The 25,252-nt window shown below is 36.8% G+C and overlaps 1 protein-coding gene across 2 annotated transcripts in view; it reads left to right on the plus strand.

The window, feature by feature from the left end:
- Positions 1-25,252, plus strand: part of VPS8 (VPS8 subunit of CORVET complex) — a 257,614-nt gene that overhangs the window by 60,456 nt on the left and 171,906 nt on the right. For both annotated transcript variants that reach the window (XM_045851634.1, XM_045851635.1), the window contains 7 exons: positions 245-325; positions 9,922-10,092; positions 13,929-14,003; positions 14,697-14,732; positions 15,661-15,751; positions 16,144-16,190; positions 17,162-17,251. In XM_045851634.1, the coding sequence (XP_045707590.1) occupies positions 245-325; positions 9,922-10,092; positions 13,929-14,003; positions 14,697-14,732; positions 15,661-15,751; positions 16,144-16,190; positions 17,162-17,251 (591 nt within the window). The remainder of the gene's footprint in view (positions 1-244; positions 326-9,921; positions 10,093-13,928; positions 14,004-14,696; positions 14,733-15,660; positions 15,752-16,143; positions 16,191-17,161; positions 17,252-25,252) is intronic.

The raw sequence follows: 25,252 nt of genomic DNA on the forward strand, positions 1-25,252 counted from the left end.
TAGGTATTACATTATAGAATTTGCTAATACTGACAGCTAAACTGCTGACCAGATATGCCTTGGATTTTGGAACAAATCATGGTGTGATGATTTTTGTCATTTGTGTAGTAGTTTCTTTAATTATCAATATTTTTGCTTATCTGTACTCTGAATGGAAATAATGTTCTAGGCGGACTACAGTTAAGTATCTAAAAATATCCCTCAAGTAGTAGCTGAAGTTTTGGTTGTTTTATCCCATCATCAGGTTAAGAGAGATGAATCTGGAGCAATACATGTTACTAAGCAAAAGCATCTTCACCTATATTATGACCTCATCAACTTTACTGTAAGTATTCAAGTTAACTCTCCCCATTTAATGCATGTAAATGTTTTGAGTTCATGATGTATTAAAGCTATCAGGATTTCTGCCATGAACCATGCATGACTTTAGAATTATATAAAATATGTACAGAAAGTGAAGTCTGGCTTATATTGAATAAAGTCTGAGTTTGGTGTGATACCACATTATTTTTCTTGTCTTTCAGCCTTATGTCTTGCTGAACAGAAGTTTTCTTTTATGTCTTCATTAGCTCAAAGGGGTATTTAGAACAATTTAGGTGGATTTGTTTAGGATCATTGACGGACTTTCTTTGTAAACATATTTTTATCCTTCTGAGTTTGTCCTAATTGGTTCAGGAACTTATATAATCTATTCTTTTCTGTGGCTAAAAACTTTGCAAAATTCTCTCTCTGCCACACATCTCAGTCCTAAGTGACTTTTTGGTGTAAAGCACAAGATTATTTCTTTTTGTGTCAATTTTTTGTTTTTTAAAAAGTGTGTTAATTCTGTAATAGTGTAATTATAACATTTCTGGGTTTCTACCATTAGTTCTTTTAACATATCAATATCTGATATCCAATGAAACATCCTGTATATACATGAATATAGGTAACCTTAAGTTTAGGCAATGCCTCATTTTTGCAATAAAAAGGCTAAAAAAAAGTTTTCACACCCAATTTGATAAAATGAAACTTTTTATAATTATAAATGAAATAGATCTTTGTTATACAGGATTTATACTTAGTCGTACATTGCCTTTTCATCTCGTATATAGATGATTGATTTAGAAATAATGCTTTTTCTTACACACATTTCATGAAATAATTACTAACCTCATGCATCAGTGTCCTTGTCATCATCAGAACCCTTGCTGAATCACCTAACACAGTTTTCTAGAATTCATCATCACTTCTGTTTAAGATATTTGAGATACAGCACTCTTAAAATTGGCATATGATTCTTTCTCCCCAAATTTTTTTCCAACCACAAGTAGCTGTTCTAACAGTACCACAGCAAATACTTTCATTTGTCCATGATGTGACCACTAACTGCATTGCTCTGTAAATTACTTTTAAAAGACATGTTTACAACAATATGAGCACTCCTAATTGTGAAGGTCTAACCTCAGGAATAACTGCTAAACTGGAAACATTTTTTTCTCTGTCATCTTCTCTTTGTTTTAATCAGGTTATCTTTGAAAGAATTTAAAAACTTCACTGACTGAGGTTATGTAAGGCTAATAAAAAATGTGCCTTTCCTAAATGATACTTTGTTCTTCAAAGTAAAGTAATCAGGAGGGCAACTTATAGGAGCTCTTGTAAAAGACTTGAGTATCATACTCTTGTTTCTGAGAGGTCTTTTTTTTTGTGAGAGGTAGGAGAAACAAGTTCTTCCCTTATAGTAGCTACTATATGGTGATAGAGTATATCTTCAGCATATGTCAAAAGAAAATTGTTCCATTTTCAGCTTGATTGTCACTGATATGGTATTATGCAAACAACCTTTGATAACTTGGGATAGATCATATAAATAAACCAACATGAATACCAGAGAAATAATGTGCAGGGGAGTTATTTGTTTCCTCTAATTTATAATTCTAATTGAACAGATTTTAAAATTTTATTTCTTGGGAAGGATTGAGATTTTTTAAAAAATTATATATATAAAATAATAAGTCTCATACATTACCCGAGAAATTTATCAAAATGTCATCCTTCAGAAGATTTTTAGCATTATTTAGTAATTATTTTAAAGATTATATTAGTTCTTATTAAAGAAAATTCAGAAGATATAAAGAAATAGAACAAAAAACTCTCCTAGTAATTTTAGGGAGGTTGTGAAAGAAATATATATATTTTAAAAAGCTTCTGGCCAAGAATTCCAGCCAAGATGAAGGCATAGGCAGAAGCCTTTTGCTTCCTCACACAACCAAAAGGGGGATACAATCTAAAATCAGTCTAAACCAATCTAAACAACAACCAATCTAAAATCAATAAACAACAAGAAGCACTAGAAAATCAAACTGCATGAAACTCTGACAACCAAGGAATTAAAGAAAAAATCAACCAGAACAACCAGACCCCTAACTCGGACCTTGCGGGCAAGAAGGCAGACAGGGCAGGTGGGGCTGGCTGGAGGCGAAACTGAGGCTCAGAGCTGACTGTGGACTAAGGCAGTTGCGGGAGAGGGAGAAACTCCCAGTCTCACATGAGAGTCCTTGGAAAGTGCCCTAGAGCTGAGCAGCTAGCCACCCTATTCCCTCTCTGGCCCCTCCCCAACAGGCAGTACTGCAGTGCAGGAAGGAGGGTTGCCCTGTGCTAGTGAATACTAAGGCCCCGCCCCCTTACAACTTATCAGATGCACCAAGACAAAGAAATATGGCCCAAATGAAAGAACAGAGCAAAACCTCAGAAAGAGAACTAAGCAGTGAGGAGATAGCCAACCTATCTGATGGAGAATTTAAAGCCTTGGTAATCAAAATGCTCACAGATCTGATTGAGCTTGGTTGAAAAATGAAAAAAACAAATAAAAGATACCTAAATGAAATAAAGCGAAATATTCAGGGAACCAACAGTGACAGGAAGGAAACCAGGACTCAAAGCAATGATTTGGAACAAAAGGAAAAAATAAACATCCAACTGGAACAGAATGAAGAGCAAAGAATTCAAAAAAGTGAAGAGAGACTTACAAACCTTTGGGACAACCTGAAATATTCCAATATCCAAATTATAGGGGTGGCAGAAGGAGAAGAACAACAGCAAGAAGTTGAAAACTTATTTGAACAAATAATGAAGGAAAACTTCCCCAGTCTGATGAAGGAAATAGACTTTTGGGAAGTCCAGGGAGCTCAGAGAGTCCCAAAGAAGACCCAAAGAGGAACACATCAAAGCACATCGTCATTAAGTTACCCAAGATTAAAGATAAAGAGAAAATCCTAAAAGCAGCAAGAGATAAGGAGATAGTTACCTACAAAGGAGTTCCCATAAGGCTATCAGCTGATTTCTCAAAAGAAATCTTATAGGCAAGAAGGGGCTAGAAAGAAGTATTTGAAGTCAAGAAAGGCAAGGAACTACATCCAAGATTACTCTATCCAGCAAAGCTATCATTTAGAATGGAAGGGCAGATAAAGTACTTCCCAGATAAGGTCAAGTTAAAGGGACTTCATCATCACCAAGCCCTTATTTTATGAAATGTTAAAGGGACTTATCTAAGAAAAAGAAGATAAAAAATATGAACAATAAAATGACAGCAAACTCACAACTATCAACAAATGAACTTAAAAGAAAAGAAAAACAATGAAAACAAAAACTAAGGAAGCTGCCAGAACAGGAACAGAATCAGAGAAATGGACATCACACAGAGGGAGTTCAGTAGGGGTGGAGTTGGGGAGGAATGTGGGGGAAGGTACAGGAAGAAGAAGCATAATTAGTAGGCATAAAATAGATGGGGAGAGATTAAAAATGGTATAGGAAACAGAGGACTCAAAGAACTTATATGTACAACCCATGGACATGAACTAAGGGAGGGGGGAATGTGGAGGGTTGGGGGGGCAGAGCAGAGGGAGGATAAAAGGGGAAAAATTGGGAAAACTGTAATAGTATAATCAATAAAAATACTTAAAAAAGATCATTTAAAAAAGCTGTTTTAGAGTCAGGATTTTCTGGAACCTACTCTGTACTAGGAGGGTACGTGTAACCAACCACTTTGGAGGATGTGATATTTATAATATTACTAAAGATCTCCGGACGGGAAGATGGCGGCTTTACTCTAGGCAGCGTTTTTCTCAGCTTCTGTGAAGAGGAGGGAAACTCGCGAATCGGTGGAGAGACAGAGCAAGTGGACTAGGTTACTGAATCACTTTTGAAAGCAGGACATCAAAAATTATTGTGATCACAGAAAAACCAGACGAGTAGGGGGAAGCTGTGAACACCAGGATACACGAAGGAGATTGCACCACTGAATCTCACAAATATTCTACCACAGAAGTTCACACCATAATTACAGGGAATCAGAACAGATCAAATTAACAAACAAAAAAGAAAAAAAGAAGAAATACACGAACAATGAGAAAACAAAGAAACAACCCCCCAACTGAAGGGAAACGAGGAAGCCTCAGGAAAAATGCTAAATGAAATAGAGGCAACTCAACTATCAGACAGTGAGTTCAAAACAATGATTACCAGGAAGTTCAATGAACTCACATTGAGTTTTCAGAAATTAGAGGGAAACTACATCAATCTCACTGCAAACTATATAAACATGAAAAAGGAAATAGAAACTCTCAACAAAGGTCAAGGGGAAATGAAGAATACAATTTCTGAACTGAAGAACACAGTAGAAGGAATGAAAAGCAGGATCGATGAAGCAGAAGATCGGATTAGCGAGCTGGAGGACAAAGTAGAAAACAACATCCAGAAAGAGCAAGAAAAGGAAAAGAGGCTCAGAAAGAATGAAGAGGGGTTAAGAGAAATGCAAGACAATATGAAACGTAATAATATCCGTATAATAGGGATACCAGAAGGAGAAGAAGAAGAGCAAGGGATTGAAAACCTAGTTGAACAAGTAATGAAGGAGAACTTTCCTAATTTGATGAGAGAAAAAGTCACACAAATCCAGGAAACACAGAGAGTCCCAATCAAGAGGAACCCAAAGAGGCCCACCTCAAGACACATCATAATTAAAATGGCAAAATTTCAAGACAAAGAGAGAATCTTAAAGGCAACAAGGGAGAAAAAGGAAGTAACATACAAGGGAGCCCCAATAAGGCTAACAGCCGACTTCTCAATGGAAACACTTCAAGCCAGAACAGAATGGCAAGAAATACTCCAGGTAATGAGAACCAGAGGTCTGCAACGAAGGCTGCTATATCCATCAAGGCTCTCGATCAAGAGAGAAGGCCAAATAAGAAGCTTCCCAGACAAAAGAAGTCTAAAAGAATACGCCTCGATCAAACCAGCTCTGCAAGAGATCCTAAAGGGACTGCTTTAAGGAAGGGAAGGAAAAGAGAGAGAGAGAGAGAGAGAGAGAGAGAGAGAGAGAGAGAGGAACACACGTACATAAAAGAAAATGAATAAGTACCTATCAATAATAACCTTAAACATAAATGGATTAAATGCTCCAATGAAAAGATACAGAATAGCTGAATGGATAAGAAAAAATGACCCATATATCTGCTGTCTACAAGAGACCCACCTCAGGATAAAAAACCTACACAGGCTGAAAGTGAAGGGCTGGAAACAAATCTTCCAAGCAAATGGACAGGAAAAAAAAAGCCGGGGTAGCAATACTCATGTCAGACAAAATAGACTTCCAAAAAAGGTCCATAAAGAGAGACCCAGAAGGTCACTTCATAATACTCAAGGGAAGAATCCATCAAGAAGACATAAATATTGTAAATATATATGCACCCAACATAGGAGCACCGAAATACATAAAGAAAATCTTAGAGGACTTCAAGAAAGATATGGACAGCAACACAATTATAGTAGGAGATTTTAACACCCCACTATCAAAAATGGACAGATCTTCTAAACAAAATATCAACAAAGATATTGTGGCATTGAACAATACCCTTGAGGAAATGGACTTTACTGATATATATAGAGCCCTCCATCCAAAAGAAGCTAAATATACATTCTTTTCAAATGTACACGGAACATTCTCAAAGATAGACCACATGATAGGACACAAAACAAGCCTCAAGAATTTCAAGAAAATTGAAATCATACTAAGCATTTTCTCAGACCACAAGGGACTGAAGCTAGAAACCAACCCTAAGAAAAAAAACCAAAAACACTCAAAATCATGGAGATTAAATAGCATGCTATTAAACAATGAATGGGTCAAGAATGACATTAGGGAAGAAATCAAAACGTTTCTGGAAACAAATGAAAACGAACTCACAACAACCCAAAACTTATGGGACACAGCCAAGGCAGTCCTGAGAGGGAAGTTCATAGCGATACAGGCCCACCTAAAAAGGTTAGAAACATTCCAAACAAACAACCTAACCCTATGTCTACAAGAACTTGAGGAACAACAACAAAGGCAGCCCAGAGCAAGCAGAAAGAAGGAAATAACCAAGAACAGAGCGGAATTAAATGACATAGAGACCAAAAGCACAATTCTAAGGATCAATGAATCCAAGAGCTGGTTCTTTGAAAAGATAAACAAAATTGACAAGCCCTTAAGCAGACTCATCAAGAAAAAAAGAGAGAAGACCCAAATAAACAGAATCAGAAATGAAAGAGGAGAGATTACAACAGATACCACAGAAATACAAAGGATTATAAGAAATTCCTACAAAGAACTGTATGCCAAGAAATTTGAAAACCTAGGTGAAATGGACAAATTTCTAGAAAAATATAATCTTCCAAAACTCAGTGAAAAAGAAGCAGAAAGCCTGAACAGACCAATAACAACAAAAGAAATTGAAGCAGTAATCAAAAAACTCCCAACACACAAAAGCCCTGGACCAGGTGGTTTCACAGGAGAATTCTACAAAGCATTTAAGGAAGAGCTAACCCCTATCCTTCACAGACTATTCCAAAAAATCCAAAAAGATGGGAGTCTCCCAAACTCTTTTTATGAGGCCAACATCATCCTAATTCCAAAACCAGATAAAGACACAACAAAGAAAGAAAACTTTAGGCCAATATCACTGATGAACATTGACGCTAAAATCCTCAACAAAATACTGGCAAACTGCATCCAACAATACATTAAAAAGATCATACACCATGACCAAGTGGGATTCATTCCAAGGATGCAAGGATGGTTCAGTATTCGCAAGTCAGTAAATGTAATACATCACATAAACAAAAGCAAAGACAAAAACCACATGATTATATCAACTAATGCAGAAAAAGCATTTGACAAGGTACAGCACCCATTCATGATAAAAACACTCGGCAAAGTGGGAATAGAGGGAACATTCCTCAACATAATAAAGGCCATATATGAGAGACCTACAGCCAGCATTATACTCAATGGGCAAAAAATTAAAATCTTTTCCACTAAGATCAGGAACAAGGCAAGGCTGTCCACTTTCACCACTTCTGTTCAATATAGTACTGGAAGTTTTAGCCACAGCAATCAGACAAGAAAAAGAAATAAAGGCATCCAAATCGGAAAGGAGGAAACAAAACTGTCACTGTTTGCAGATGACATGATAGTATACATAGAAAATCCTATAGACTCTACCAAAAAACTGCTTGACCTAATAAATGAATTTGGTAAAACAGCGGGATACAAAGTCAATATCCAGAAATCAAAGGCATTTCTGTACACCAACAATGAAACAGCAGAAGCAGAGATCAAGGAAAAAATTCCATTTGAAATAGCAAAAAGAAAAATAAAATATCTAGGAATAAACCTAACCAAAGAGGTAAAAGACCTGTATTCAGAAAACTATATAACACTCAGGAAAGAAATCAAGGAAGACGCAAACAAATGGAAACATATACCGTGTTCATGGATTGGAAGAATTAATATCATCAAAATGTCCATACTACCCAAAGCAATTTACACATTCAATGCAATTCCTATTAAAGTACCAATGGCATATTTCACAGACATAGAACAAACACTTCAAAAATTTATATGGAATTATAAACGACCCCGAATAGCTGCTGCAATTTTGAGAAAGAAGAGTAAAGTAGGAGGGATCACAATACCCAACACTAAACTATACTACAAGGCCACTGCAATCAAAACAGCCTGGTACTGGCATAAAAACAGGCACATAGACCAATGGAACAGAACAGAGCCCAGAAATAAGCCCAAGTCTCTATGGTCAATTAATATTTGACAAAGGAGGCAGCAACATAAAATTGAGTAAAAATAGCCTCTTCAACAAATGGTGTTGGGAGAACTGGGCAGCCATGTGCAAAAAAATGAAACGTGAGCACCAACTTACACCATATACAAAAATAAATTCAAGGTGGATAAAAGACTTAAATATAAAAGGTGACACCATTAAAGTCCTAGAGGAGAACGTAGGTAGGAAAATCTCAGATATTTCACGAAGAAACTTTATTACTGACTTGTCCCCTAGAGCAAGGGACATAAAGAATAAACAAATGGGACCTCATCAAAATTAAAAGCTTCTGCACAGCCAAAGAAAACAGTATCAAAATTAAAAGAGAACCAACTGTATGGGAAAACATATTTGCCAATGATACCTCAGACAAGGGTTTAATCTCCAAAATATATAAAGAGCTTACAAGACTGTACTCTAAGAAGACAAGGAAAACAATTAAAAAGTGGGCAAAGGACTTGAACAGACACTTCTCCAAGGAGGACATACAGAAAATCCAAAGACACATGAAACGATGTTCAATATCGCTAGCTATCAGAGAGATGCAAATTAAAACCACAATGAGATACCACTTCACACCAGACAGAATGGCCATCATAAACAAAGCAACAAGCAACAAGTGTTGGAGAGGTTGTGGAGAAAAGGGATCCCTAGTGCACTGCTGGTGGGACTGCAGACTGGTACAACCACTATGGAAAGCAGTATGGAACTTCCTCAGGAAACTAAAAATGGATTTGCCTTTTGACCCTGCAATTCCACTGCTGGGACTCTATCCTAAGAATACTAAAACACCAATTCAAAAGAACCTATGCATCCCAATGTTCATAGCAGCACAATTTACAATAGCTAGATGCTGGAAGCAACCAAGATGCCCATCAGTAAATGAATGGATCAAAAAACTATGGTACATTTACACAATGGAATTCTATGCAGCAGAAAGAAAGAAGGAGCTCCTATCCTATGCAACAGCATGGATGGAGCTGGAAAACATTATGCTAAGCAAAACAAGCCAGGCAGTGAAAGACAAATACCATATGATCTCACCTTTAACAGGAACCTAAATAACAAAACAAAGAAACAAACAAAATGTAACCAAAGACACTGAAATAGAGGACAGACTGACAGTGCCCACAGGGGAGAGTAGAGGGAATTTAAGGGGACAGTGGGAAGGGTTCACAGGAACAAACTTAAAGGACACATGGTCATAAACTAAGGGGAGGGTGGTAATGGGAGGGAAGTGGGGAGGGGTGGGAGGGGAGAATGGATTGGGAGTAAAAAGGAGAAAACTGTATTTGAACAATGATAAAAAATAAATAAATAAATAAATAAATAAAAAGCTGTTTTAAAATATGTATTGCTTAAATGCTAACAATCCTCCTTTGATCACCAAGGTTTATGAAATTTATTAATGTCATAAAAACTGGAAATGCAGAGTTTGTCACTTTATATTTGTTTTGCAGTATACTTTGCTTAAGTCATTTGTGCCAACATACTTTTGAAAAAACTTTATCAGAACCAATATGTCCTGCAATGTATTTATTAAAGATCTTGTTAGCCTTCTTTCAGGCTGTGAGAGTACTATGTTAGCACTGTCAACCTCACTACAATGTTGACTACCTACTGTTCTGTGGGCCATTCACTGAGTAGTTCTTGCTGTGATTGTGTTGTCATCAAGTTATTAAATGGATAAGGCCTTCAGTGTAATGTGACCAAGCAGCTAAGCTTTCTTTTTGTCCTGAATGATGGCGTGGGTGCACCTCACTGTCATGTGTTTGAATTGCAGTGGATAAACTCACGGACAGTTGTACTCCTGGACAGTGCAGAGAAGTTGCATGTGATTGATCGGCAAACTCAAGAGGAACTGGAAACAGTGGAGATCTCAGAAGTTCAGTTGGTCTATAATAGCAGCCATTTCAAATCACTAGCCACCGGAGGAAATGTTAGCCAGGCACTGGTAAGAGTGACCCATTATCTTGGTACTGATTTGATAAACTTGGTATTTGTTGCTGTTTTGTTCTAGAAATAGAAACTCTAAGGAGTTATCTTTATGTTTTGAGGTGTTCCTTTGAAAGCTACTAGTTTGAGCCCTGGCTGGTATAGCTCAGTGTATTGAGCGCAGGCTGTGAACCAAAAGGTCATCGGTTCAATTCCCAGTCAGAGCACATGCCTGGGTTGCGGGCCAGGTCCCCAGTGGGGGCAAGTGAGAGGCAGCCACACATCGATGTTTCTCTCCTTCTCTTTTTCCTTCCCTTCCCCTCTCTTTGAAAATAAATAAATAAAATCTTAAAAAAAAAAGAGAGAAAATTTTAATTAACAAAAAAAAAGAAAGCCACTAGGTTGAAGTGAATGTGGGTACATTTGTAAGTGTTTAGGAATGTGAACTAAAACAGTAATTCCTAAAATGTTACTAATACCAAAGAGTTTTTAACTTTTATACTAAATCATAAAATGAAAATTGAAAATTTATGAGAAAGAAATTATAAAAGCAAAATATTTTAGAAAATTTAATATGATGGCAAGAAGCCTGATAGATTTAAGGGGTAAGGTTTTGGAAATATTTGGATGATCGGTAACGGCATGAACAGGTGTGGTGGTTGTGGGAGTTCAAAGGCAAAGATGGCTTTGAGAGAAAGAAAGGAGGTGCTTTAGGAGTAAGATGTGGATGAAATGTTTGTGCCTGGAGAAAAGGAAGACATAAAAATTATGATCTTAGTAACAATTTTATTGTATTTTAAGCAACCATAATAATGACTTAGCAATTTACACAGAAAGAGTTTACAGTGAAATTACTTTAAATTGTGATCTTGTGTTTCCTAAACCAGTAATCTTGAAGCAGGAAATTAGACTATTATGAGGCTCCCCTTGGTAATTTCTTGATAAAAATAGTAATGACAGTCATATTTAATGAATGTCTGCTGCATGTTGTGTAGCCAGTGCCCAGATCTCCCTGCGATACTAGAACTTCAGAGCATAAAATGTACATGAAAGGGTCTTCAAGCCTTAGAATTTAGAAACCAAGAAAATCCAGAATAGAAATAATGGTAATGCAATAGAATTCACTAAGGTAGGAATTATTACTGTCTCACTCTTAGATATTTTCTGGTGTCTGAGTGGTTATTAAAATTACTTAAAAGTATTCTTTTTGAAGTCAGACTTTAAACTTGTACTTTTGGCTAAGATAGAATAATGGGGACTGGATTTACTCTCCTGTCTGGGGGGAAAAAATTAGAAAAAGAAACAATAGTTTTCAAGATACTAGATAGGAGGTAATAAATGACAACAACCCTGACAAAATGGGAAACAAATGACATGAGTCCTGTGAGTGCCCCAGCATCTGTACTTGGGAATTTCCATGTGGCTCACGGGGGAGGAGCACAGTTGAAGCTTGAAGTGTTCCCTGAGTTGAGACACAGCTGAGACTGCAGGAAGACAAAGGTGGGTTGGATAGGCCAGAGTGCTGGTGAGGAGGACACTATACAAAGGCTTCTTGGGTATTCAGCAGCCTACTAGTCAACAGATGCCTATGAGGAAACTACCCAAGATCAGGACAAGAAATATTTGTAAGATTTAGAAGGAACTATAGCCATTGCTCACACAGGTTTGTTTACATCAGCCGGGCAGAGAACGTCATGATTCACAGGGCATTGGGGTAGAGCACTCAGGGGCATCTTGCCTCACTGTGGGGAGAGGGGGGAATAATTAGGAATAGAGTAAATACTGCTCTTGTCCCACTAAAAAAATCTTAAAAACAAGACCAGAAAGGAACACACTGTTTCCAGGTAACTCAACTCCTCCCAGAACAAAGCCCAATAATATTAATAGAAATGCAGAAATTTCTAGGACCCATCAAGGTAAATTTCACAATGTCTGCCATCCAATCAGGGATTACTGGTCATGCAAAGAAGAAAAACACAACTTATAATGAGAAGAAAAATCCATCAAAGCTGACTTAAACCTGAAACAGATCTTAGAATTAGCAGACAAGGACGTAACAGTTATTATAATCATAGTCCATATGTCTGAAAAGTTAAGTAGAAATGTGGAAGATATTAAAAGATGTAAATCTAACTTCTAAAGATAAAACTCAAGCACTACAGTGCTTGAGATGAAAAATAACTGGATATGAAGCAAAAACTAACAAAATTAAAAGGAGAGACAAATTCACAGTTATACTTTGGAAATTTGAAACTTCTCTCTCAGTAATTAATAAAATTAGTAGACAGAAAATCATTAAGGATATAGAAGACTTAAAAAAAACCACTATTGACCAACTTGACCTGACAGTTATAGAATATTCCACCCAACAGAAGCAAAGTACACATTTTTTTCAAGTGTACATGGAGATTCTGCCAATATAGGTTGTATGATAGGCCATAAAACAAACTTCAGCAAGTTATTGAAGGAATCATCAGGGTCACTCTGGAGATAATGAAATATTTGGAGATTAAATAACACATAAATAAACTAAGTCAAAAAATCTCAAAGGAAATGAGAATATATTTTAAACTAAATGAAAATACAACATATCAAATCTTTGGTCTACAATTAAATCAGTTTTTTGAGGCTAATTTATGACATTAAATACTTACGTTAAAAAAGAAAAAAAGATTGAAATAAGTGATCTAAGCTTCCATTTCAATTAAGGAAATAAAAAAGGAGCAAAATAAATTAGGTTGAAGGAAGAAATAATAAAGATGAACACAAATCAATTAAATAGAAAATGGACAAATGATGAAAAATCAAAGAAACCAAAAGTCAGTTCTTTAAAAGATAAATAAAATGTATAAACCTCTAGTGAGGCTAATCAAGGAAAAAAGGGAGAAGGCACAATTACTAATATCAGGAGTGAGAGTGGTAATGTCACTATAGAATCTATAGATATTAAAAAGATAATATAACTTCAGGCTCATTTATTATGCACATGCTGAATTTTTGTAAATGAAATATTCAAAATCTGAAGTTCACTTCAAAACTATACTGTTTTACAGGGCAGTCAGTGGGATTACAGATGAGACAAGATTGGTGATGAGTTGACAATTGAAGCAGGTTAATGTTTGGAAGGGGTTTATTATTTTATTCTCTCTACCTGTGTGTATATTTTTAAATTTCCATAAAGAAAGGCTAAGATAAGTTCTCATGGTTATCTGTTATTGACCAGTTATATATTTTGGGAGGATTTATAAATATTAATGTATTTAAGCCTCACAGAAACTATGCATGGCTTTCAAAGATGTGAAAACTCAATGTCAGAAGTTGGAAACTTATTTAACACCATACCTTGAAAGTGACATTGCCAAAATTCGCAACCCAGATTTACAAACAGAGGTTTTATTTCTATTTTGCTGGGTTATGTGGACTGCTATATACTATGCTGCCTTGTCTTCCTCTTCCTTCGATGTTGATATGAAATCAACATCATTCAACCTTTGAATTTATTTCAAAGGAATTAGAGGTATCATTTTCGATCAGTTCTTTGCTGAAAGTAGTGACTACTGACATATGGTAATGGGCAGGTGCTACAGTTTTCCTTTCGATTTAAAAGTTGGCACTCCCCTCCCATTTCTGTGTTATTCTGAAAAAGAAGACTATATGTAAGCAGAGAATTGCTTTTTGCACTTTGGCTTTTCTGCCACTTCCACTGACAGACTGGCCCTTGACTGATATTTTTCCCACCCCTCACTTATGGGATGAACCCATGTTGACCTGAAATGTTGTCTCTATAATTGACATTCTTGAAAACCAAATAAGACTTCTAATTCATATAATCTTTACCTTTTTTTTTTTTTACAGGCTTTGGTTGGAGAGAAAGCTTGTTATCAATCCATCAGTAGCTATGGTGGTCAGATCTTTTATTTGGGGACCAAAGTAAGCTCTTCCACTGTGACTGGGTGTTGGTTTGTGTCAGGCTAGTTGGGGCTGAAAGAGGTTGCTGATAATGAGGGCTGTGCATGACAAAGTGAATGTTGATCGGCAGTAATCTAAAACTTCTAGGGGTTAGATAACCATGATTTTTAGCTAATTAATTTATTTTCTCCACTTTTAGGCATACTCTTACTTTTGTTTAGATTCTAATAGGATGCTTATTTTCCTGACTCAGGCATACTTTTATTATCTTTCTTCACATTTATGATTTTGTGACCAGGAAGATACTTTAATGTCCTTTATTAGGTCAGTGTAGGATATATTAAAATGCACTGAGGCATTTGACTTAGCATATAGTCATTGGAATAGGAACTTTTTGTATCTCAGTTTCTTCCTATGCTTAAAAAAAATCTTAAGGTGGAGAAGAAATATTTTTTTACTATTAAAATTCAAAATATTTTCAAGCTCATGGTGCAGACTCCTTGAACTATAGATTTACTACCTTTAAATGTTTGTTTGATTTACTCTTTAATGTGGGCCCTTGAAGACCCTTTAGTAAATACTGTACTTCTAACTGTGGTGTGAAATGTTTTTACTTAAAGAAATGTAAAATGAGATGGGGGACAGGGACAAATGTGTCTTCAAAACAAGTGTGTTAAAGATGATCATTTTAATTTCCTTCTCTTTGTTTTCTAGTCTGTTTATGTGATGATGTTGAGGAGCTGGAGAGAGGTGAGTTCAAAGTTATTATGTGTATGAGTGTTGAATTGATAAGCACCTTAATATTTGTTTTGACTTTGCTGAAAAAGATTATTTGGATTTGTGCTTTTTAATTTCAGAAATGTACAGCAAAACCATTGTAACTATTGGGTACTTGATTTGATAAAACTCACTATAAATTAAAATTAGCTTTGGTTACATACATTGGAAAATTCAAAATAACAGTGGTTTCAACTGTTGCTTCAAGTTTCAACAGCGACTTCAAGCTCTCTCTGTTATGTAAAAGCAGTCTGGAGGTAGGCAGAACGTGGCTAGCGTGGCAGCTCCATGGTCTTTAGTAGACTGTCCTGTTCCACCATCCTTGTTGTGCATTCTAGTCCCAAGGTCATTTTATGTTTCATTATGGCTGCTGGAGCTCCTTCAACTGTTAAGTTCACATTCCAGGAAGGAGGAAAGAGAAGAGAAGGGCTGGCCCCTGCTTTTATGGTGACATCCCAGAAATACCAAACAACACTTCCCCTTACATATCATGGGCTAGAACTTAGTCGCAGGGCCCCAAGTGGCCACAAGAGAGTCTTAGAAATGTCCTTTAGCTGCTTTATTGCTGTCTCAGATAAACTTGGGATTTGTTACTTAGGATGAAGAGGTGAAAGGATGTTGTGATAAACAACTAGCTGTTTCTGTTACAGTGACATTTTAGTGGTTTTCTCTTTCTATATTTGGGTCTATGGCTGCCAGTATAGTATACTAGCTTATATAGTCACTGTACTATTGAGTGCTCTAATAAATTATCTTTCTTGGAAATGAGATATTCACATGATTAACAGAGTAACTGTAGTTACTAAGCAGCAACTTCCAGAAAGATATTAGGTAGAACAGGAATTCTGCCTTGTGATTGGTTAGACAAAGGGATCTGACTTCTCTCATCTATTCATTTTAGAGAGTGGATCATCTCCTGAAGCAGGATTGTCTTACAGAAGCCTTGGCCCTTGCCTGGTCTTTCCATGAAGGAAAAGCAAAAGCAGTAGTGGGTAAGTTAACAGAATACCAGTGCAGTAGACGTCTCTGTGGTGTAGAGAGAATGAATAATCACTCATAGAACACTTTTTAGCTAGATGTTTAGGTATTTTATACATAACTTGTTACCAGATCTTGCAGGTATCAGTGAAAAAGGTTAACGATAAATACAGAATATAGAATTTTAAATGTCGCTTTTTAAATTCTTCCATTTCACAAGGAAAGTTTATTAGAGAAGTATGTTGATATGCTCTCTTGTTCAATTGATGTGAGGTATTCCTGTTGTGGCATGTTATCCAGCGCTTTGATACCTAAGGATTGTTATAAGTGTATGTATTGTTAGCACAGGTTGTAAATAAAAGATGTGGACTAACTTTGTTTTCATTTGGATTTTGCTTCCTTGCAGGATTATCAGGGGATGCCAGTAAGCGAAAGGCTGTTGTTGCAGATCGAGTGAGTGTTTTGACACTGGGTGTTTCACTCTGGGTGTTTGCTCACAATCTTTGGGCATGATTCGGTAAATGGCCACAGTCAAGGAGGCGGCGTAAATAAAAAATGAGTGTTACTGTAGTTCTCTGGTGTCACTACGAATGCTTTCTAAATTTCTTACCGCCTTTTTTTTTTCTTGCTCACTGGCTTACAAAGATGATGAAGTAGTAAAATAGATCATTTTACTACTTATAGCAGAAACAAGGAAGCAGTCTGTGATCTGGAGTGTGTGTTTCTGAACCTCATTATTGCCCATAGAATGTTGACATATGTTATTTTTTTATAAACTGATTAGTAATTATGGGAAATATATATGCAAGTGTGTGTGTTACCCAAGGTAGCACAGAGGGCTGATGTTTTTTTATTACTAATTAGCATTAATATGATTAATATGATTAGTGCTAATATTTACTATTGGCTTTGTTTTCCTAGTCTAGGCTTGGTTGAATTCATTTACTGTACTCATTTCTTTCCCTTTTTATGGTGCCAGCGTGTGCCTTAGTAAAAATTATAATCCAAATTAGTATAAACATTTAGAAAATGAAATTGGTCACCCTTTACTCACAAATTTTCTCAGTATCTGCTGAAATATTTAGGGTTCTGTGTACTGTCTGTGTTCTTTAGGAAAAGACTTACGGCAGAGGATAACTGAAGAGCTTAACCTCAACTTTGCGTTTCCTGAGCAACATAGACACTGCTAAAGTCTAGAACCTGGAGATATTTTTTAAAAAGATTAACAAATTAGTACTAGTCCCGAGGCTGTAAGAAATTAGGCTAGGGTTTAAAATATTGGAAAATAAAGCCACTAAAATTTTACATTATATTTTAATATAATAACAAAGCTTGATTCTGTATTATTTAGAAGAAGCATGTATATTAAGTATTGAAAAATTTCAGAGATATATTTTAACTATACAAGGCTGTTTTCCTTACAGATGGTAGAAATCCTATTCCATTATGCAGACCGAGCTCTGAAAAAGTGCCCAGACCAGGGAAAAATCCAAGTGATGGAACAGCATTTTCAGGTACACCTTCGCATGTGCATTGAGTAGCTGTTGGTATGAATAGGTCTAACACTGCTCTTTCACATTACTTGAGAATAGAACTTTCATGATTTGGTTAAACAATTTTCAGTATTCAAAGCTATATTTCAGGGCTTGTGGTACATTCTATATGATTACATTTTGAAGTAACAGGTCACGTGGAAACAGATGAATAAAATGTTGGGAAGTGTTAGTGCTGAGCTTGTGGAGGGAAAGGCTATATGCATGTATGTGTAGGACAAGGTATGTTGGTGACTTTACATCTTATAGTGGCTGACACCTTGCTAATGACTAACCTTTATGTTAACTAGGCTAGACGAAGAAAAAGTAAACTATGAAGTTTTAAATTTAGTTCTCCTAGGAGTACCTGTGTGACTCAAGAACAGATTAGTTACCAAAAAATATGATTTCTAAAATATGCAAATCAAAGATATTTAGTTTTTCTTGGAACTCAGTGAAAACTGAAGTCAAGGAACAATTTAAAGCCTGCACAGTGTTTATTACTGTTCATGGTGCTCTTTAGGTGTGTTTGCTGTAAGTCTCATTTACCCTTCCCCGTTCCTGGAACCATCTCACCTCCCCCTACCTCCTCTTTTAACATATATTTGAAGATCTAATAGGTAGGGGTCAGAAGGGCCAGTTAGGAAAGTTTAGGTACATATGATCTCTCACATTTTTTTAAAAATACAATGCTTAAAAGTGTAAAAACCACTTTTATCTCTATGAGCAATTCAGAAACAGGCTGTGGTCAGGATATGGCCCACGGGCCAATTATGCAACCCCTGGCCTAGTGTGTAGTAGACACTGGGCCATGGTAAGTAAATATACATGACCCTTGCTATCCTAAAGTTTGCAGCCTGGTCAGAATAACTTCTGTATACTTCAACAGAAATACTTAGAAAAAACTCTTGGGTGTTTGAAGTTCTGGAGCAGACACAGTTCGTATCTTTGTGTATCTCCATTTGATGTTCATGACTTTGGGAGGTAAGGATAGACAGAGCAGCTGACGTTTGGGGGGTGTCAGAGGAAGACAGGGTTTCCCAGACTGTGCTCTTTAATGCCACAGTAGTGGGCTTCTGGCAGAGTAACTTTTATTACTGTTTGTTTGGAGGTGTGTGTGTGTGAGTGAATATAGAAACTACTATGCTGGAGAAGAACATGGTAGAGAGCTATAAAAGAAGAAAAGAACAAAAGTGACATTTTGATGACGAAGTATGAAAGAATCCCAGCATGACAGGGAATGTAGGTGATGGTTTCTAAAACAAATTGTTGGGAGCCGCCCTGCCTGGTTTCAGAAGCTGTAACCCCCCATGGCTAAGGCTGAGTGAGTAACCTTCAGACCAGAAGCCACTAAGGAGACAAAGCTTATCTATCTCCCTGCAGGAGCGCTGCTACTGCTCCTCTTACTTCATCCATAACTGGCCCCTAATGCTTGGTCAGTTAGCCAATAACGAGCAAGATTCCCCAAGGGGGGAATGATCTAAGACAGGCACGATCACGTGGGAGGCCCCCAGGGAAGGACTTGGGGAGCTACAGCAAAAGGGGGTGATGGACCCTCGCCCCTCGGCTTTGACAAAGCCTGAGTCCTCATTCTTTCTGAGAGAAGCCTCCTAATCTCTTGGCTGCCTTACTTCCCTGCCTGACTTAAGCCTGAAACAATCCTCAGAGACATGGCCTTAGGCCTCAGAGGGCAGTGCAGCCCTGTACTGGAAACGGCAGGTTCCCTGCGTGACCTGGCCTGAGAAAGAATACATAAACTCCTGTGAAACCTGCTTTGCTAAGAATGCTTTCAATTAAATGATAAGGGTCTGAGCAGGAAATGAGTTTGTTTCCCAAAGTTTTGTAGCCTTGTAGCTAACAGACTCTGACTCAGAATAAGCCCTCATAGTTCTTTGTATGCTATCCATTGTTTAATCCTTACTGCCTCACAATGATTAATGAGCTTTACCTGTATTCCTGTGCAAACGAACCCAATAAAAACCTATCAAGGGAAGAATCCAGGCGCTCTCCCCTTGAGAGAGTAGCCGAGCCATGCCTTTTCCCCCACAGGACTCGGTAGTCTGTGTGAATTTATCTCATATCTCATCCATAATGCCGCGGATACTGCTAGCCAGTGTTTGCTTCAACAAATTATAAAATTTATGGAGAAACAAACTGTAGTAGAATGTGTTTTTTAACCCTCTAGATCTCTGTGATTTTATTCTGCTGAATGAGTATCTGATAAAACTTTTGATTTATTAATAATTTAATCTCATAAAAGGTAAAGGAAACAACAGTGGGAGACATTATTCTAGATTTACTTTACCATTGATTGGGGAAGTGGAAGCGATAAACTCTTGAGAGAAAAACAATCACTATTTTAAAGATTGTGATAATGATGAAAAACATGCCTATCATGAATTCTGTATTTTACAAAGCAGATACATCAGAAAAAAATAGGGGCACAATCTCATTGTTGCAGGCTCCCCAAAACTTAAGGGGTTCACAAAGAACAGGAAATTCTTCACTTTTGACATAATAACCACTAATTATCTGAAAAGAAAGGAAGTGGGGAGGAATGTTGAGAGAAGTACATGTCTACAAAGCACAGAACAGCTATGAAAGATGCAGAGTCAGACACCAAAGATGCGTGCCCAGCGTGCCATGAGACTCTTCGGGAGGAGAAGAGAATGGTTCAGGTCGTGCCAACCAGAGTGCTAGGGGCACGCACAGGGATCCTGACAAAGACTCGCTGAGTGTACACTATGTACCAAGTAATATGTAAAGGATATGACATTCATTTTATTTAATCTTCACTGCAAGCCATTGAAGCAGATCCCAATTTTTAATCCCCATTTTTGAGATGAGAAAATTCAGGCTGAGAGAGGCTAAGTGACTTCAAAAGGTAAAATTGCTGCTTAGTGGTGGGTCCAGGGCTTAAACCCAGGTCTTTTTGACTTCAAAGCCCAGCTCTTAACAGCCATTGTACTCTACTATTATTTTCAGACAAGTACAAGGAAAGGATGGGTGACAAGGGGGTGATGCTAACAGATGATCAAGATTGACAATCACAGCAAATATCTAAACTGTTTAATACTTATTGTGTGGCAGGCACAGTTATAAACACTTTATACATATTAACTCATTTAATTTTTATCATAACTCTGTATGGTAGATATTGACATCATGCCCCTTTGTAAATGAGCCTGAGGCACAGAGAGGTTAAGTGGCCTGTTTCAGGTTATGTAGTGATTAAAGGTTAGAGCTGGGATTTGAATCCAGGCAGCTGGGCTGTAGGGTCCACATCTAGACAGCTACACTCTACTGTAGAAAAACATTTCTTATTTTGCTTTCATTTTCATGAGCACAGAGAATGGCTTTTAAAGTGGAAAAGTCCAGATAAATATATTTAAGAAAATAGCTGAAGTACAGCCGATGTGACATATTATTACATTATGATTGTTCAAATCTCAAGACTTTTTGAATTATAACCCAGAATACTATTAGAACAATCTGAGCCATTGTTAATAATTTTTAAGTAACTGTGGATCAATTTTCAGTTCTCAGTTAAGCATGGATGCCTAAGTAGAGGAACACAATTTATTTTATTCAGGAGGACTATTTTTTTCTGAAAAGATGCTCTTTGGCTATTTGGGTATGTGAAGTACATGCACAGTTGGCCACAGATCTGCTGTATTAAGTGTTTAATCTTAAATATTTAATCATAAAATAAATACAGTTTGGCTGTAAAAGCATAATCTGGGTTGGGGGGGAAGAAGAGTGAACTTCAGGAACCATCTACTGGTAACCCCAGTGTGGTTTGTAAACATTTTTTATGAGTTCGTGTAAAAATATCCATGTTATTAAACTCATAAATTGCCTTTTTGAAATGAACATGTGGACAGTGTATTCATGGAATGCCTATTACATAACATCTTGATTTCATTAAGAGCATTTTTCTAAATTTCCCATTGTCTTCCTTGTGGCTGAACTAAATTAGTAAATAGTAAATAGATTTGCAGCTAGATAAACATCCCTACCCAAAGACTATTCTTTGGTGGTTTGGTATTAGTTACATCTTAGGGATCTTTAAATCCACATTTTTATCTTTAATTTGGATAAAGATTTGTTGAGTGGCTTGTTGAAATTAGATGGCACCAAGAATCAGGTCCAGAATGATCTTGACAAAGTGCCATCAAAATCATTATGAGATGAAATTTAATAGGGATAAACATCAAGTCTTCATTAGATCTGAATAATTAAATTACATGAGTACTGGATTGGGAAAATCTAGCTGGACGGGATTTCAGTTGATGCCAACTTAGTTTGAGCCAATAGTGTGTGAAGGCCCAGATAAAGGAAAGTGATAGAACTCCTGTGCTACCTGTTAAAAAGGGACAACCTCTAAGATAGTTTATAGACTGTTGATGGACTAAGTTATATTCCACAACTGGGATAGTGGGAGGTTTTAAAAACAACAGTTACAAAAAAAAAGAAAATCCTGGGTGGCTTGATCTGAGGAGAAAGTAGTTGGAGACATGCGTGCCTGCAGATGATGAAGGGCCACCATACCGGGATTCACTGTGTTGCTGCAGAGGGCAGGCTCGCAGAAATTCTGAGGTGTATTCCAGTTTAAAATGACCCAGTGCTCATTTTAAAATGTAAGAACTCTTGGATTTATGCTGTTGAGAGTATTGAAATAAAAGGAGGATGACAAGCTGACCAGGAGTGTTTTTAAAAGACCTTTATTTTTCCTGCTGAATGGGAAGATTTGAGATTCTGTATCATTATCAAGAAACTCATTAGAAACCTGTAACCTCTAATCCAGTTAAGACTGGTTTCTATCTTCTTCAAAATGCTGAGAATTTGTATTTTGCCAGCAGGTGGCACTCATGCCTGCTGCCTCACCTTTGAGGAGGGGCCTCACCTTTTCCTTAGAGTTAGAATATATATGCCAGCCAGTATTTCTGCTTTCCTCCAAAAAAAAAATCAACATTTTGTCCTGTCTTAACTATAAAAAAATACCTTTTGGATCTTGTGATGTTTTTGACAGGCTTTTATTTATCCAAGAAAGATTTGAACCTGTAACTAAAATTTATTTATATAATAACTAGTAGGATCGAGAGGCATTAAAGTGTTCTCACTTTTTCTTCTGGCCAAGTCTTTCCTATCCCAAAACAAAGTCAAACACAGTGAACAAATCCCTTCTTTGCCTCATGCTGCACCCAATAGCCTTATGCCTCCTATTTGCACATTCTTATAAAGCCAAACATCTTTTAAGAGTTGTCTCCATTTCCTCACCTTCCTCTGACTCCATGCCTGTAAATTCTGTGGACCCTTTCATTCCTCATTTTATTGATACTCAATAGCACAGGCTGAACTTAGGGGTAGAAGGGCTGGCAATTCGCACACAGGCTTGATCCCTCGACATCCCATGGAGAGACATATGTAGACCATGTCTGGCTGGATGGACTAAAGGTTTTGCTTTTCCATTATCCTTTCTTTTAGGGCCCTCGTGATAGCAGCCTTCCAAATGGGTTGAGTAGGGGCATCATCTGTGTTTCCTCAGGGTGGTTGTGCACTAGTCCTGGCTGGAATGTCAGCTGCCCAGCTCCGACTGCAGATCCTGTGGGAAGCTGAGTATAAGTTTAGCCCTTCTCACTGGGGAGATGGAGAGCTACCCATACCACCTAGCTCAGTTTCAGGCATACACAGGTGGCAAAAACAAGGCTCAAGGGCCAAATCTGGCCCTCCACCTTGTTTCTACCCGCCAGCAGCACCCAGCTCCTTGCCCCTAGTTAAGGAGTGGTTACAATTATACAGTCCTAAAATTACATTCTGTCCTTTGAAAGCAACCGAGAGGCTGATGTGGCCTCAAGTGAAAATGAGCTTGACACCCTTGATCGCCACCAGGGGTTTTCTACCGGACAGTCTACCTTGTCTCTTCATAATCAGATTCTAGAGAAGAAGGCTTAAAATATGGAAACAGATTTGCTCTAATATTTTGTTTATGGTTTTAAATGTTCCCAATTGGTAAAGACCTGATTTCTTCCCTCCTCTCCACTTCCCCCTCCTCTCACTTTCTTCCTCTTACCTTCTTCTTCTTTTCCTACTTCCCCTCCTCTTCTTCCTTCTTTCTTCTTTTTAGATTCTACCTATAGTATTTATCTTTCTCTATCTGACTTATTTCACTTAGCATATTACCCTCCAGGTGTCAAAAATGGCAAGATTTCATTATTTTTATGGCTGAGTAATATTTCATTGTATATATGTATATGTGTGTATATAACAATTTTTTATCAATTCATCCATTTTGGCTATTGAAAATAATGCTACAATAAACATGGGGGATGTATGTGTTTTTTAAGGTTTTTTTTTTCCAGATGAATACTCAGAAGTAGAATTGCTGGATAATATGGTAGTTCTATTTTTAATTTTTTGAGGAACCTCCATACTGTACCTTAGTGGCTGCATCAATTTACATTCCTACCAACAGTGCACAGTGTTTCCCTTTTCTCTATATCCTCGCCAATAGTTGTTCTTTCTTGTCTTTTTGATAATAGCCATTTTAACAGATGTGAGGTGATAGCTCAATGTGCTTTGGATTTGCATTTATGATACTTTGTATTTTTTGAGGAATTGGTTCATTTCATCTAAGTTGTCAAATTTATGTGTGTAGAGTTGTTCATGTATATTCCCTTATTATCTTTCGATGTTTACAGATTTATATTGTTAGCCCTCGCTTTATTCTTAATATTGGTGTCTACTCTTTATTCTTTATCAGTCTTGCTAGAGATTCATCAATTTTACTGATTTTTCTGATGCACTGGCTCTTTATCAGTTTTATTTTTTGTTTTCAATTTCATTATCTTTTCCTTCTGTTTGTTTTGGATTTATTTGGTGAGTCTTTTCATAAGCTTTGAGAGTATAGATTGATAAGCAACTTTTTCTGTTTTCTAACTTTTCTCTTAGCACTACTTTAACTGTGTCCTACCAGTTTTGATATAGTGTCTTTTCATTCTCACTCAGTTGGATGTAGTTTTAAATTTTTCTTGTGACTTTTTAATTGATTCTTAAGTTATTTAGAAATTTGTTGTTTAGTTTCTAAGTGTTTGCAGACTTTCCTGGTTTTTTTTTCCAGTTATTGATTTCTAATTTGATTCCATTGAGGTTGGAGAACACACTCTATGTGATTTCAAATCTTTCAGATTTGCTGAGGTTTGTCCTATGGTACTAGATGTAGTTTATCTTGATATATGTTCTGTGGGCACTTGGAAAGAATTTGCTGGCTGCTGTTGTTTGAAGTATTGTAAAAATATCAGTTAGATACCTTGATGGTTGAAGGTGTTGCTGAGTTCTTCTATATCCTTGCTAATTTTTTGTCCAATTGTCCTATCAATTGTTATGAAAGAGATATTGAAGTCTCTAGATAGAACTGGATTAATTTCTCCTTTCAATTCTATTAGTTTTTGCTTCACATGTTTTGCAGTTCTGTTGTTTGATGCATACACATTTGGGATTGCTATGTCTTTTTGGAGGATTGACCCTTTTATCATTACAGTATTCCCGTTGGGTTGTAACATTTTTTTTTGCTTTAAAGTCTGTGTTATCTAATGTTAATATAGCACCTTCTACTTTCTTTTGATTAATGCTTGCATCACATATCTTTATCTGTCAGTTTACTTTCAACCTGCCTATAGTGGTATATTTGAAGCAAGTTTCTTACAGACTTCTTTAATACACTTTGCAAACCTATCTTTTAATTGGTGTATTTAGACCATTTACATTTCAGGTAATTCATACGTTGGTGCTTAAGTCTGTCATTTTATTTTTTGTTTTTTATTCTCTCAGGTTTTTGTTTCTCTATTTTGTCTTTCCTAAATTCTTGTGAGTTACTTGAATTTTTTTAAAGTTTTATGTCTTTTTTTTTCAAATTGTAAGAGAAAGTTTATTTAGAAAGTTACAGAGGTAGCAGAAGTGAACCAGCAGGGCTGTGTAGGCTCA

Source organism: Phyllostomus hastatus, unplaced genomic scaffold (assembly GCF_019186645.2).
Source record: "Phyllostomus hastatus isolate PE091 unplaced genomic scaffold, TTU_PhHast_1.1 phas_contig_86, whole genome shotgun sequence".
Lineage (NCBI taxonomy): Eukaryota > Metazoa > Chordata > Mammalia > Chiroptera > Phyllostomidae > Phyllostomus > Phyllostomus hastatus.